This window comes from Lepeophtheirus salmonis, chromosome 7 (genome assembly GCF_016086655.4).
Source record: "Lepeophtheirus salmonis chromosome 7, UVic_Lsal_1.4, whole genome shotgun sequence".
Lineage (NCBI taxonomy): Eukaryota > Metazoa > Arthropoda > Copepoda > Siphonostomatoida > Caligidae > Lepeophtheirus > Lepeophtheirus salmonis.
In genome coordinates, this window is record NC_052137.2 from 8,614,846 (window position 1) to 8,629,710 (window position 14,865).

Consider the following 14,865-nt stretch of genomic DNA (forward strand, 5'->3'; position numbering starts at 1 on the left):
ATAATCTTATTTTTTCGGGAAAGTAATTTGAAATCTGCATGAACACGTCACAAGAATCAATAACATTACATCAATTGAATATATTAAAAATACGCACACGTTTACATGATTATTCCATCAATAAATCAATATAATATAAATTTCGTCGAATGAGAAAAATGGATCCTCCAGCCTTTTAAAATAAATAAGAAATATTTTTTAATACTTACGATTCAACGCTCCATGGAGAAAAACCTTTGAGCAGCACCTGATGTAAATGATTAAATCCAATCCATGGAATAGAACTACAAAAACCACTAAATTAGATTAATATCCGAAGTATTATTAATTATTATGATGATGAAGTTCTTGGATCGTCGTCGTTCGTCGTCATTAATAAATATACCTCTGACGTCACATCAATAATCTTTTTTTTCTTTTTCTAGCTAGCTTTACCGACGTTGCTAGGTTAGCTCGCTTTTTTCCCCTCTTCTAGCTTTTTCTTATAAATTACAATACTACTAGGGAAGACGTTGCTAGGTTGTCACAAGGGATTATTTTTTTGAGATCATATATTATAAAAGTTCTAATACAACAAGTACAAGTAAAATCTTATAAGTCTTTGCTCACAAGTCCAAGTCCCTGAATATTTTCATCGAGTCCTCAGAAAAAAAATATTTTAAGAGTACTTTATATCCTGTGAAAAAATTTAATTGACAGTGAGAAATGTTCCTAGTATTTGCAAGGAAGGACTTTGTATATATTATCTTACAAAGAAATTGAAACGATTATGATAAATAAATGATTTTGTTCAAATGAGTATACGAACTTTCTTAACTCTAAATGTCTTAACTTTCCCGTTCAAGTGTTTCTTTAACTTGGAAGTTCAAGCCAATCCTTTAATATTATAATTTAAAAATACTTCTTAAATATCAAATTAATTATTCATACAAAATTTCATACCTCACTTTTGTGTATGAGATTTGTAATCAAAAAAAGATTTTCTATAATTAAATCACGATTCAATCTAACTTGATTTATTCATGAAATTATTTATGTTGATCATGTATATTAATCAAGCAAAGTTTGTTTGTTTGTTTGTTTGGTGAGAAATAGGGATGCATAAAAAATGGAATGTAAAAATAAAAGAAACGGAAATTGAACGTAGTAATCCTGACAATTTAAACAATGTTTAGTACGAGAGTAGCTTAAGTGGCATTACGTTTTATTAAATCAGCTGCGAGCAGCTGTAAGATGAAATAAGTTATCAGAAATCCCACGCCAAATATAACAAGGACATAAATCATAATATATAGGCTGGAATAATGATTATTTCGATCCTCAATTCTGCTCCGAGTCCAACAAAGACTTACTCGTACAACTATGGAACAACCCGTCATTGTAACTCTCTGCCTTTCCTGAGCACACTCACTAGTTATTACTTTATACTTATATATTTTATTTTCAAAAATTAAATAATAATGATTACGTACGTCGTTATCTTTTGTATCAAGCAACCTTTCCCCCAAAAAGAAGCCTAAAAAGGCCCGAAATCATCTGGTAGTTAGCCAAATAAGTCAATCACACCAACCGCTATTTATATTTTATATACTGGAAGACTATCACTGTCATATTATTTCTTCGCCATTTTTAAAATGAATTGCATATCATTAAAATCTACATAGTATTTTATTCTATACTGTATTATAATATTGCATAGCAATATTTAATTACCGGAGTAGTTATACATTTGTTCGAGTGTTGATAGCCAAAACTCCTGCATATAAGCAATAAAATGCCCAATATACCTATATATTATATAAACGACGAAGGATCAGCAAGAAGTTGTATTCCTGTTCTTTAGGAAACGGTGTATATGTATAGAGTAACTTATTACTTTGTGTATTTATGGAAAAGAATAAATTATCAAATACCCATAACGTATCAAGGGAGAAGAGGGAATCGACAGCTGACAACCAAATACATAAGGTATTTTTGTCTTAGCCAGGTAACGCCGTGTACAGCTTCTGAAAATAAAAAACCCTATTGATATTGCTAACAAGAAAAAATTGCTCCCGCATTATAGGACATATTTTATACACCTCTGGGGATAACTCATTTTTAACAGCAAGTGTGTGTAATAGCTAGGGTTTGAGCTTGTTTACTTATATTAGTTTATAAATAAGGTGACAAAGAGTGGCACCGTATTGCGACAAAATAATTTAACTCCCTGAATAATAATTATCAATATGACCTAGAGGAGACAACAGCGCCCTCAATCTATAGTTATCTATACAAGCTACAAAAACGCACACCACCTTGTTGATAATATATATTTTTAGTTTGTGTATGCCCTATTAAAGCTCAGCTCGTCATATTGGAAAAGAAAATGAGAGTCGTATAAAAAATAATGAATATGACTTCATATGAGGTTGAGCAACGAGGGTGTGTAATTATGATGGAAAAAAAAATTCCCTGTTGATTTACTCCTATTCACAAAAAAAGAAACTTTTTGGAAAAAAAATTGAAAAATTACATTTGAAATATTATATTTTCTATTTTTTCATAACTTGGAAAAGTAATAAATAGTAATAATTAAGAATCAGAATTTAAAAATTATTTCCCCGATGGCGATTCCAGAAAAAAGACCCGATTCTCCGATTGCGATTAATCTTTCCATCATTAATTACATATATTTAGAAAATATAGGTAGTGATTCATAAAACATGTTTCGCCAGTACGTATAAACACCCCCAAAACATAATGTTTCCAACCCAATGCTAGATATTGTTCTTGAGGTTATACACAGCATTTATTTTTTATTTGTGAGTAGGTAAACTTACAAAATCGGCTAGGGATCAAATACTAATTTTCTCGATTGTAATGATAATCTATCATAATATAATATGCACAACAAGTTGCCCGATCTCCCCTACAATGCACTTAAAAGGATCCATAAACTCGAAGTGTTATATAAAAAGTACTAAAATAGTAAATTAAAGCCCCTAAATAATTTAGAAATTGTGTCATTCTCATGTAAAAAAGGTCGTCGAAACGGCAACCCCTGAATATATTATTAATATCTGTTTTGTTATACTTAATGAAAAAAATAATGTATGTAGAAATTAACTCTGCATTTTAAAGTATGGTTAAATAAATAATATAATACACTCTTTAATATCTACTACACTCATTTCTAGATCTAACCAAAAGTGCACAATAATAAACAACGACTCGTATTTAATTTGGGATCGATGGGAGAAGCCAAAAGTCGGATTACAAATTACAATTATAAAAAATAGAGTGCTTACTTGATGAAAAAATTGAAGGGAGAGAAAGCTGATGAGTTTTAGAATATTTCGGATAAATAAATATCTAATCAATGAAGTATGATTTATTCTAAAACATATTATATACTAATAAAATTAATTCTTTCTACATATCATTGATATTTTTCAAATTATAGATTCTTAAACTGTATAAGATTCGTGAGGACACTACGAATCTTGGTTCCTTCTACAGTCTCAGTTTCTAGCTTTCCCAAGTGATACAGTTTTATACTTGCATAACATTGAGAAATTGCTTTTATAAGGGAAAATACATGATTAGATTCTGGAGATGAATCAAATATATGCTCATTAAGGCATTGAAAGACTTAATTTTTACGAAAGCCAATATTTTTCAAAACTGTAATGCTTATTGTAAGAGTCAGGCTGGAATCTTTCGGCAAAGCCCGTTTTGTAGAATTTAAAAGTCTTTCAAACATCTTTCCAGTTTCTAGACAAACTTCAATTACATCCTTCAGAAGGATGGGTTAGCGCTGTTTTATGCGAAGCAATCTTTTTGTTTTATCAAGGCATAATCGATCCTGAATTTTTTGTCAAGACACCACAAAGATTCAATGCATTTTTCACAATAGATTGTTTTTTCCCAAATTTTTTACTACAAATCCTGCAATGTAAGTGATGACCACTCTTTTATAGTCCGAAATTGCTATCCATGAATTAGGATTAGGCACTTTGTTGTTGTCATGGTCGATCTGCAAGGGACCTTTATCAATTAAGCCATATTTACGAATAAATTCCATATGGTTGCTATTTATCTGGTAGCTTCCTTTGTTTCCCTGGGAAGATAGAAAGGTGGTGTTATCTTGACTTAAGCAATTTCTTCTCGTTCCTGCTTTAATCACATGTTGAATAATCAATCTTTTATAAGCGGAGGAAAACTGTCTTACGGAAGGATTATTATTATGCCCGTTGGCAGAGTGAATTGCAGAGAAGAAAAGTTCCAAGTCATCTTGACTGAATTTGTATGTTGGAATATATTTTAGTTAATTTGTTTCTATAAGTGTATAAAACTCTGAATTACAATAAAAAATTCTTGTTTTTTGCTTTGTATTAACAACTTTTTGACCACTGCAAGTTTTTAATTCTTTTATATAGTCGTATTCCAAGCGAAGGCACCAATAATCATAGTTGGATCTTCTTAATGGGGCTTTAGTTGAGCTTCCTAATATATTTCGAGAGTTAAAAATGTCAAATAAGGCGTAAAATATTCTAATAAACTCTACTGAAGCCGTACAGTTAGAAAAGTTTTGTTTTGAAAATCCTTTGACAGCATGTCCAAAGCCTCTGCTACACTTCTCAAAAGTGTTTGGCATGCCAAATTTACTTTGATTTTCATTCTTCTCCATTCAATGTGAGCTTTTCGCAACTTCGTTCCAGCTCTCAGACCTTCATGTTTCTGTAATAAGTACAGTTCATTGATAAAGCTCCAACGAATCTCCTCTCCTTTTTGATTTTTCATAACACCAAAGAATGCAAATGTATTCCTCACGGCTTCATCACATGGCAAATATCAAATATAACTTCTATCTTGATTTCAGAATTGGAAGGATGAGGAAACGTAGTTTCCATATTATTTGGACAGAGAACAGCTCCGAGGACGATAAATATAGCAAAGTTACAAGAAAGTCCATCACATCATATACTAGGAATGATTATACCCGTATCATACACTTTACTCAAAGCCGTACAGACCAAATTTGTCTTTTCTTTGCCTGATAATACATAGATCATAAAGTTTCCAAAAGGTATTTTCCAACTCCCATTGATTGCAACCACCTTCACTACAAGAACCTCTGTAGCAGGGAGCATTGAATCGTCGGACACTCCTGTGCCAATATCCACGTACACATGGTGCTTACTGCCATCAAACTCAATCATTTTCTTTATACTCATTTAATCTAGAGTGAGGTTGCAATATATTTTTTCCCCGTTGGCGCTTTCTTGTTGCTGAACTCGTATTCTTAATACTTCAAATGATTCTAGAGTAAAGCCAGGAGAACCATCAATCGATCCATACCAGGTTCTAATGACAGAAAGATGTAGCAATGCCATGTTGAAAGTCCTTAGAACATAATCATAATCCTTCTGAGAGAAAAATTGTAAAGTCAATGCAAATTGCTTTAATTTTTTTCTTGTTGTATTTCCCATTTTTTTATTATGGATCATACGATGAAAGAGCTCTTTGGAAAGTTGGATGTTATAGTAGACAGAACTTCATCACTTAATCTAGAAACCATTTTTTTTTTTAAATGTTGACATAAATCTTTAACATTGGTTATCCGCTTCTGAAGCCTTTGTTTGCTTTGACAAATAATTTAATTTTTAAAGACTTTAAATGTGTTGAAAGAAGTTCATTTTTTTCCGAAAGAATCATAATGTCTCTTTTTGTCACCTACCCCAAGGATTCCATAGTACTAGGTAGAGCATGTGTAGGATCAATGACAATATTTACAATTGACTTTTTTTCAAACATGCCATTAGAATTCCTTTTTATAGTACTGTCTTCTTCATAGGTTCTTCGCTTTAAGATTCGTCGATGGGACTCTACTTTTTTTTAAGTGCATTGGAAACTGGAAAATTGAGAGAACTACTCCATCAACAAGCATGCCCTTAACTTTGTACTTGATGATGTCAGAGTCCTTGAAGTGCTTAGAACAGATTCTTGACCATTTGGTTGGTTTCCAATCTTGACGACAGTATTTCCCTATCCATTGTTTTAGAAGCGCTGGATTTTTAGGAAATCTGAAAGTAGATGCTTACTTATAATATATATGGAATATTAAATTAACTCAAAAGGATGAGAAAACATATGATTGTTCTATAAAGTTATGAAAATACTTACGGAAAAAAGCTTATTTTCCCATTATTGTGGTTGAGTTTAAATTTTTTTTTCAACGATTTACTAGCAAGATCGTGCTCTGGGCATCTAGAAAAAGCCGCCGTTCTTAAAGTACAATTGAATGCATTGCAAGCAGGCATTGAAATCTACGAATAAAATAATAAGAATGTATCTCGTTCCAATTATATTAACTATGACAAACTTACCTAATACCAAACTCCTTTTGTAAGAATTAGAAGGCTATTTTATTACTAATTATGAATTTATTAAGAATATTATTCGTAACAGAAAGGCTTATATTGACATAATAACTGAATGTTTTGATCCTTATGTTTGTTTATTGTTCATCAGCTGAATGCTTCAATAAATTGTGCTGGTGATTCTAGAGACTTTAATTATATTTCTATGAAAAAAACGTATGCTATCAGCTGTTTACTTGAATCAAAACAAAATAAACACACAGCATGTACGGAAGCCGACAAATCCGATCGGCGTTTATGGATTATTACCGTGCCAAGGGCCATACCATACGACCGTCAGGCTCCGTGATTCCACCTTCATCGGAACTATCCTTTGTCAATGCAGGAATGAATCATTTTGTTGGAGTAATTCAAGGCTCTGACCCAATTCCGGATCCTCCAAGGATTGCCAACTCCCAAAAGTGCATTCGTTTAGGTTGATTCCGTTTAATTATAGGCTTTTTTGTTGTCCAAATGAGGTGCGTCAACATAGAACGAACTAAAATTAAGAAAAGGATAAATTACTTACAAGTTACAACCCAATATTTAATAGACATAGTATTTTGAGTCAAGTAGAGTCTTATTTTTCAAATTTGTGGGATGAGTTAAGATACTCAATAGTTATAGCTGTAGTTTAGAAGCTTCATTTGATTAAAGAGACTTATATTGGCCCCGATAAGGCTCCTTTTAAATCTATCATTATTATATTTGGAACATTAATTTTGTCTACTTTAAGTGCAATTTGCGACAAACAAGTGCAAAAGACTAATTTGTTGATAGAAATTCGTCGTAGAAGAATACAATTTGTTGCTTGTCTTTGTATTGACGGGCCACAATATATGTATAGTCCTATTTATTGTAATAAATCTTCTAATTGATGGTTTATTTTTATTTTATCTTTATTCATATCCTATTTGTGGCGCGTCAATATAAAAAAGCTTAAAGAAAAGGGGAAAAATCCCAATTTTTACAAACTTGATAAAGATATACATCCCAATGATTAATCCACATATTTGAGTTAATTATAGTCTTTTTATTCCTATTTGATGGATGAGTTAAGATACTTAAGAATTTTAGAAATAGTTAAGAACTTTTATTTGATTTAAGATACTTATACTGGCCCGATATGCCCCTTCAACCCCATCAATTTATCTTTAATTTATTGTGACGATCAATTTTTGCACATTTTAGTGCTATTTGCAACACGCCAATAGGGTTAATATGACTAATTTGTTTATAGAAATTGGCGATAATTCGTTGTTGAAGAATACAAATGTAATCCACCCTCAATATTGAGAAAAATAATATATAGCTAGATTTTGTGTTGACGGACCATATATGTGATTGAGTGATGAATCATCATTGTTGATCTTTCAGGTGGTAAACACTCAGATTTGAGCCTTGTAGGCCATGATGGAACGCATCATTCTTTCTTTGAAATGCTGGGATCCTGGTCTTTTAACGACTATTTCAAAAAAGATGCAATTCAATTTGCTTGGGAATTTCTCACAGGTCCATTAGAAATCCCTAAGGAATTCCTAAATGTTACATACTTCAAAGATGATCTTGAAACTCGAGAATATTGGTTAAGCCAGGGGTTATCTCCTGATAAGATTATACCTAAAGGCGAAACGGATAATTTTTGGGAGATGGGTTCGACGGGTCCATGCGGTCCCTGTACTGAAATTCATTATAAAGATACGGAAATCTGGAATCTAGTGTTTATGGAATATGTACGGCGTCCAAATGGAGAGCTGGCCTCTCTTGATAAAAAACACGTCGACACTGGCATGGGACTTGAGAGGCTTACGTCAATTTTAAATGGATATACCTCCAACTACGATACCGATCTATTCATTCCTATATTTGATAAAATATCGAAACTTTCTGGAGCGGATCCATATTCTGGTGAATTATTCTATAATGATTAGTTAAATGTATGTAATTATTGTGTCTTTCAGGATCTTTTGATAAACTACAGGATATAAATTATCGTATATTAGCTGATCATAGCAGAATGATAGCAACATGTCTCTCTGATGGACTCCTTCCTGATGTTTCATATCGGTTACGAAACATAATTAGACGTTGTATGAAGATATCAGCAGAAAGTTTTAATAGCAAAAATCAGGTGGATTTTTTGAAAGAGTTGATTTATTGTGTATCTGAGTCCTTGGGTGATCATCATAGGGAGTATTTGGAGTCTCCTTTCTTAAAAGATGAAGCTAAGCTTAGTTTGTTACTCAAATTTGAGCATGATGTCTTAAAAGAACTTGAAAAAACCCACAAGTCCTTACTGAATAAATTAAAAGATGCGGTTCCCTTTAAAACTCTATTTGAGAAATATGAATCTGAGTTAGATCCTTCAATGATTGGAAGATTTTACGACGCATTTAAAATGTACTCATGTAATGCTCTTAATAATGCTGAGCCAAAAATCATCTCAGGGGAGTTTGCATTTAAGCTTTACGATTCAATAGGTTTCAAATCCGAAGATATAGAATTATTTGCTCTCCTATTAGATGCAAAATACGATCCTTACGAGTTTCATTTATATTCAGCTAAAGTAAAGGAACAGTCAAAGGTTACTACATCAGTTAATAGAACTAATATGGAAATATTGAGTAAAATAACCCTTGCACCTAAGACGGATGATTCATTTAAGTATAAGTGGGTTCAAAGTGGATTTAAATACCAATTTTATATTATTGAATCTAACATACTTCAGCTTATACAAATCTCAAATGATAAAAGTGATTCACAATGTGTGGGAAAACTTAATAGAGGTGATACAGGTATCCTAATTTGCGAAAAAAGTCCGTTTTATTCAGAGGCTGGAGGACAGGCTTGTGATACGGGATCAATAACTGGATCTCTAGGTGAAAGTGTATTCCATGTTCATGATGTATTCTCCCTTAAAGGGGTCGTGTATCACGTTGGAACAGTACACAGTGGGACCTTTATGCGACAAGATTTGGTCAAATTAAAAATAGATCCATTTAAAAGGGTTACTCACATGCAAAATCATACAGGGTCTCATCTATTAAATGCAGCCATGAACACTGTTCTTCCTTTTACCACTCAAAGATCATTGAGAGTGGATAGCACTGGATTTAAATTTGACGCGTGTATTTTTAAAGTAAGAAGTAATTAACTAACATTTTTTATAATTAATTGTATTATTCTTATTCTTAGCTCAATTTAAGTAGTAGTGAGATCAATGATATTGAAGAAAAAGCTAACCAAATGATTAATAACGCAGATCCTATAGTCCAAGCAAAAGATAAATACTTGGATTCATTTATCAAAAACTCGAAATCCAAAGTTCTTACCCTTCCAGGTGAAAAGTATCCTGATAAAGTTTCCATGATTTGTTTGCGTAAGAGATTTTTACAATATCCTTTTATACTTTGTTTTTTTAATTATATCTATTTTATAGCTCAATTTTCTGAACCATGCTGTGGCACGCACGTCAATTGCACAAAGGATGTTGAGGCATTGACCATTACACATATAAAGTCAGTTTCCTCAGGAATTAAGTCCTTTCGATGTCTAACAGGACAAAAGGCAATTGATGCTAGGGAAAACGGACTTGCCTTTTTGGATAATGTTGAATTTGTCCGTCAGAGACTTGAGGAGTTAGGTAATTATCCATCCAAAGAAGAGCAAAATAACCTTCTAAAAGATATCATGACTTTAAAAAAAGAGAGCACTTCAATCGACATACCTCACACTGTTAGACACGATGCCGAAATCATTCTCAATGAATTAAAAAACCATCTTGAGCTGGGGGACTTTAAAAGAATGAATAGTGAAATTGATTCATTGTTGGAGGATACCTCGCATTTAAAATGCATTGTGCATGATTTTGGGATTTTTGAATATTTATTTGGAGGAAAACGTCTCACAAATTCTCTTAGTAAAAAAATCAAGGATAAAGTAGTATTCTCCTCAGTCTCCAATGGGGATTCAGTACGAATCTGCGCTCTTGTACCCAAAAGTTTTAGAAAACCGGACTTCCATGCCCTATCTATTATCAAATATGTCACAAATGTATTACCAGGAGCTAAAACTCGAGTTAACAAAAAAAATTCGGAGGGAGTGGCAAACTTAGTTCTAATTCCCCAAGAAAATTCCACCATTGTGACTGAAGACTTATTAAATTCTATTACGGAACATATTCAAAATCAGATACAAAATAAATGAATTAATTTGAAAAGATATCTACAAACTATGATGTGATAATTATGAAAAGACTATTGTAGCTGAGTATTAGCTTTTCGCAGAGCAAGGTATCCTGCAATTATATCACTTGGCAATTTCCTTATGATTTTAAATTCATCAACATATGCAAAGTTCATTTTTGTTTGAGGATCCGTGTAAGCTGCTTCCATCCCTGATATATCTGAATACTTTTTAGCTGGCTTAAATGAAACAGGAGCGTCGATTGACCAATACGTTTGAACGTCATCAGGCCATTTCATAACGGATTCACTTGAAATAATTTGTTTTAAAGTCTTCCATTGCCTTTTTTTGCCGTTCCTTCCAGCATAGTTCTGTAAGTGCAGTTAAGATGTGTGCGTGTAAAATGTTTTAAATGAATGGGCATACCTTACATCAAAAGATGAAGATTTAAAAACATTCAGTTTAGTGATTATATCTTTACTGGATCCCATCGCAATTTGCTCGCAACTATCTCCAGCATTGTCTACTAATGGGGGAACTTCTTCCTCCTTTTTTTTCGTCATATTAGTATCTATAAGAAAAAATTCAAAATAACGGAACAATCAATAAATGATTTTTGTAAAATATGTATTATTTAACTATAGAGATATATTTTCTAGTCAGAATTTTTGTTTATATATAATTATAAAATACAATTTTATTCATAACAATAAAATAAATGTGTTCTAAATAATTAATCACTTTAATTTCTTTAGAAGAAAACTGATGACCAAGTCCCCAACGCATATGAAATTTTTAGACTAAAATATGGGAAATAGGAGAGGAAAACAAAATCCCCGGTCCTCAACTGACATTGGCACTCAAGTAGAAATGAAATTCATCATGTACAATACTAGAGAAGTATTTAATATGTTTGTATAAGAGAGAAATGCAATGTAAAACCAAATAACACGTTCAATTTTACGAAAACACGGCTGTAGTACCACGAGTGATTTGCTGCAATCTGGGTTGTAGTCCAAGCCATCCAGTCTTTACTTTTTTAATAACGTTCCATGGACTTAAAAGTGATGAGCCATATTGAATGACAAAGGAGCAGAATGACGTTGCATAATCAAAAAGAGTCCAAGGGGGATGACCGCCATTTATGTAAAGAACATATGTGAATCCATCTTTTCGTTTCCCTTTGATGGCATAGTAATAAGGCTGAAATAAGGAATTATAACGTTTTAATCCATTCAATGACTTAACTATACTATCAAAAAAATATATCTAAGAGCAGTGAGGGTTACTTGTCGTAAGGCTTATTACTTGGGCAATATTCAGATTAATAAGAATCAAAACGACATAACCCTGTATCTACAAAAAATTTATCAATTGATTTTTTTCCCCCAAAAATTTTATATTTGAATTTTTTGTGAATAATTGTGGATTCTTAAAAACAATTTGTTTTATTTTTATTTAAAATAATACCAAAAAACATAGCCCCCCCCCCCCCCACAAAAAAATGTAAATTTCTTATGCCCTTCCAATTTTGCAAGCGTTTTAGGAAAAAGTACAAATCAAATTTTAGAAGTGTTATATATCTAGAAAAAAATCATTTATTATTTATAAACATCTGCGAAAATAGTCTCAGCAAGTTACTTTGAATGAACAAAGATTTCTTAATTTCTAACCAAAAGCTCAAAATCTATGATTTTGATAGACTTTCAACATAAAAAAAAAAATACACAATCACATTTTTGTTCTTAGAAATGGACAAGGATTCTAAACTTCTTTAAATATGACCACACACTAAGCAAGTGGGAATTATAGGGCTAAGCAGGGGCGTCCGTAGGCTGAAGGGGCTGTACCCCCCCCCAATTAAGTAATTTTTGATCTTAAGACCAAGCCAAAATATAATCCTGCAAAGGCCCCTGCTAAGGGTAATCATTTGGCAATAAAAATAAGAAGAAAAATAATACCCATTCAAAAGTGTGTGTTCAAACAGCTTTGGAATCTTCCTTCAAATATCGAATGAAAAACTGCCAATATAAGATAATATTTAATACAGATGAGTAATTGATGTACATGAGTAATAACTATGCACGAGTTGCTACTCTATTGAACAGATAAAGAGGGAATGGCCCTCAACTTCATTGCCGAATAGTTCATGCTTTAATCGTTATATACTCGCTTAGTTAATATTACAAGTTATAAATTTACAATATAATATTCTAAGAATTTTTTTCTACAAAAATGCTATTTCAGTCGATTATTATATAAATAAAAGAAGTACTAAGACTTTGAACTTGTATGAGGGTAGAGGAACAAATTGTCGTAACTCAAAAATTACAAATATTAGAGTTATTGTCTATATATCATCATAGAAGTCTAATATGAAAAGTTAATACTTATAAAAAAGAATGAAGTTAAGACTGTTGAAATGAATTTCTCAGATCCATTTATTTGGAAAATTTGGGAAACTCCCCCTTATTCATAATGAAAGAATGGAGTTTCCAACCTTAATTTGTTGAGTTAGGACAATTTGTCTCTCAACCCATGAGCTGTAAATAGCAAGCATTTTTGGTAAGTCAAAAACAAACAAACCGAAAATTAATATAAATAATTCGTTAGTGAAGAGCAGTTAAGCTGCCATGAGATTGCTTTCAATTAGCTGCGAGTAGCTGTGAAATGAAAGAAATAAACGCGAATGCTACTCTGTATCAATTTTGGACATTTTACCCAGAGTCCAACAGGACTTACAATTATAAGTTATAACTAGGTGTGTGAAAATTATCCAACTAGTAAGCATTCATTAAATATAATATGTTGGTAATCTGAAATATATTATTGCTCTTATGAACTATTTATACCTATTTTGAAAAATCAAACGTTTTGGCGAGTAAGGAGCCCTTACTCGTTTATTTAGTGACCTTTTTCAGTAGATATGTCGTCTATCAAAGTGGGTAAAATATACTTTTCTTTTTGATTCAGACTCACAAGAATTTAGATAATCTTTCCATCTTTGGTTACAACTCTCCGACAAATCCTCACCGTTACTCTTAGTCATTCATGAATCATGAGCATATAAACTATGTAATTAGATGTTTACTCTTTAAGAATGAAAAACTAATGATAACAGGTTCGGAAAATGAAAGCTTGCTAATAAGAAAAAACTCGTATCGATTCACCCTTCTTATGACTGTAGATATGAATGATTGATAATGAATGGGAATTGATATAAATGTGAATAGTACCAAAAAGAGATGAGGTCGAAAGCCTCTTTTCTCATAGAAGGAAATGGCTTGGAAGTTAGTGGATAGGACGTGGAGATAGAGCGCTTTTGCGGATCTATCGGAATGAACGGATCTTGTGAGATTATCGAGAAGAAAGGAGGCAATCCCCATACGACGATATTTTTCAGCTACTCCTAGTGAGAGAATATATCCGATTTTGTCTTTAAGGAAGGTGGTGGAAAGGATTTCTCGATCTTCTTTAGACAGAGAAGAGGGATCTTTGATTTCCGCAACGAGGATCCCAAGGATTTCATCTCCTTTAACAGCCGCCACGGAATAATATCGATGAGTTGCAATGTCTCTAAACCAGGAGTCTGGATACTCGATGGGAAACCACTCTTTACACAGGGATTGGATCACGGGAACATCTTCGGGGACAATGAATCGAATACGGAGTTCATGTGAGTTGACGAGGGGCACTGCGAGGGCTGCTGGCCTCATTATGACCTGCGATGAACGGAGAGGAGGAGCACGACGGCGGCGGTAATGAGAATGCGGAGCTGGGCAACTAGAAGGCATCACCACTCTCATACATCCACTTCCATTTTCAGGATCACATTACCTCCATAGGAACACAGAACATGGCCAAACTATATGCAAGTCACAACTCTTTACTTTTACACTATTAAATTACGAGAGTTACGAGAGTTTCGCTTATAGGAGCTACTCAATTCATTCCACTCTCATGTCAAGACAACTCCATATTTTTTTCTTTTAATTATTATAATTCTCTCCGTCATTTTTTTTCTCTCTCTCTTTCTATTCTCTTTCTCTCTCTTTCTTATTTGCACAGCTAGCTCCCAGCTAGAAATATATTATATAGTCATTAGTCGAGTAGTAACTACGCAGAAAAACACATAAATGAACATCCAACCCCTTCTTTTTTGTACTTGACGAGAGTGCAAAACTATTTTCATAATATAAACAAAGTAAATATTGTCTGCCCCACCAACACAAAAGCAAGCTAGAATAAATTTTGCTCAAAATTAAATGCAGATTAT

The 14,865-nt window shown here is 32.7% G+C and overlaps 3 protein-coding genes and 1 long non-coding RNA gene across 5 annotated transcripts; 1 reads left to right on the forward strand and 3 right to left on the reverse strand.

Moving 5' to 3' along the window:
* Window positions 1-6,546: 6,546 nt before the first annotated feature.
* Window positions 6,547-11,319, forward strand: LOC121121181 (alanine--tRNA ligase). Of its 2 annotated transcripts, none has more exons than XM_040716050.2 (5): window positions 6,547-6,840; window positions 7,782-8,312; window positions 8,366-9,543; window positions 9,600-9,783; window positions 9,844-11,319. In XM_040716050.2, the coding sequence occupies exons 1-5, from the start codon at window positions 6,630-6,632 to the stop codon at window positions 10,608-10,610; spliced, it is 2,871 nt and encodes a 956-aa protein (XP_040571984.1). In that variant the 5' UTR covers window positions 6,547-6,629; the 3' UTR covers window positions 10,611-11,319. The 2 variants fall into 2 exon arrangements, with proteins under 2 accessions (XP_040571984.1, XP_071745958.1); XM_071889857.1 differs by having other exon boundaries at window positions 6,592-6,883.
* Window positions 9,517-9,872, reverse strand: LOC139905918 (uncharacterized). The gene is made up of 2 exons (XR_011781058.1): window positions 9,737-9,872; window positions 9,517-9,669 (listed from the first exon to the last, which is right to left on the reverse strand). It is a non-coding gene; the product is annotated as an uncharacterized lncRNA (long non-coding RNA).
* LOC121121183 (INO80 complex subunit C) lies at window positions 10,661-11,152 on the reverse strand. The gene is made up of 2 exons (XM_040716052.2): window positions 11,021-11,152; window positions 10,661-10,960 (listed from the first exon to the last, which is right to left on the reverse strand). Exons 1-2 carry the CDS (start codon window positions 11,150-11,152, stop codon window positions 10,661-10,663), a joined length of 432 nt encoding a protein of 143 aa, XP_040571986.1.
* LOC121121182 (N-alpha-acetyltransferase 60) lies at window positions 11,200-14,663 on the reverse strand. Its single transcript, XM_040716051.2, has 2 exons — window positions 13,826-14,663; window positions 11,200-11,792 (listed from the first exon to the last, which is right to left on the reverse strand). The coding sequence occupies exons 1-2, from the start codon at window positions 14,393-14,395 to the stop codon at window positions 11,550-11,552; spliced, it is 813 nt and encodes a 270-aa protein (XP_040571985.1). The 5' UTR covers window positions 14,396-14,663; the 3' UTR covers window positions 11,200-11,549.
* Window positions 14,664-14,865: the final 202 nt, after the last annotated feature.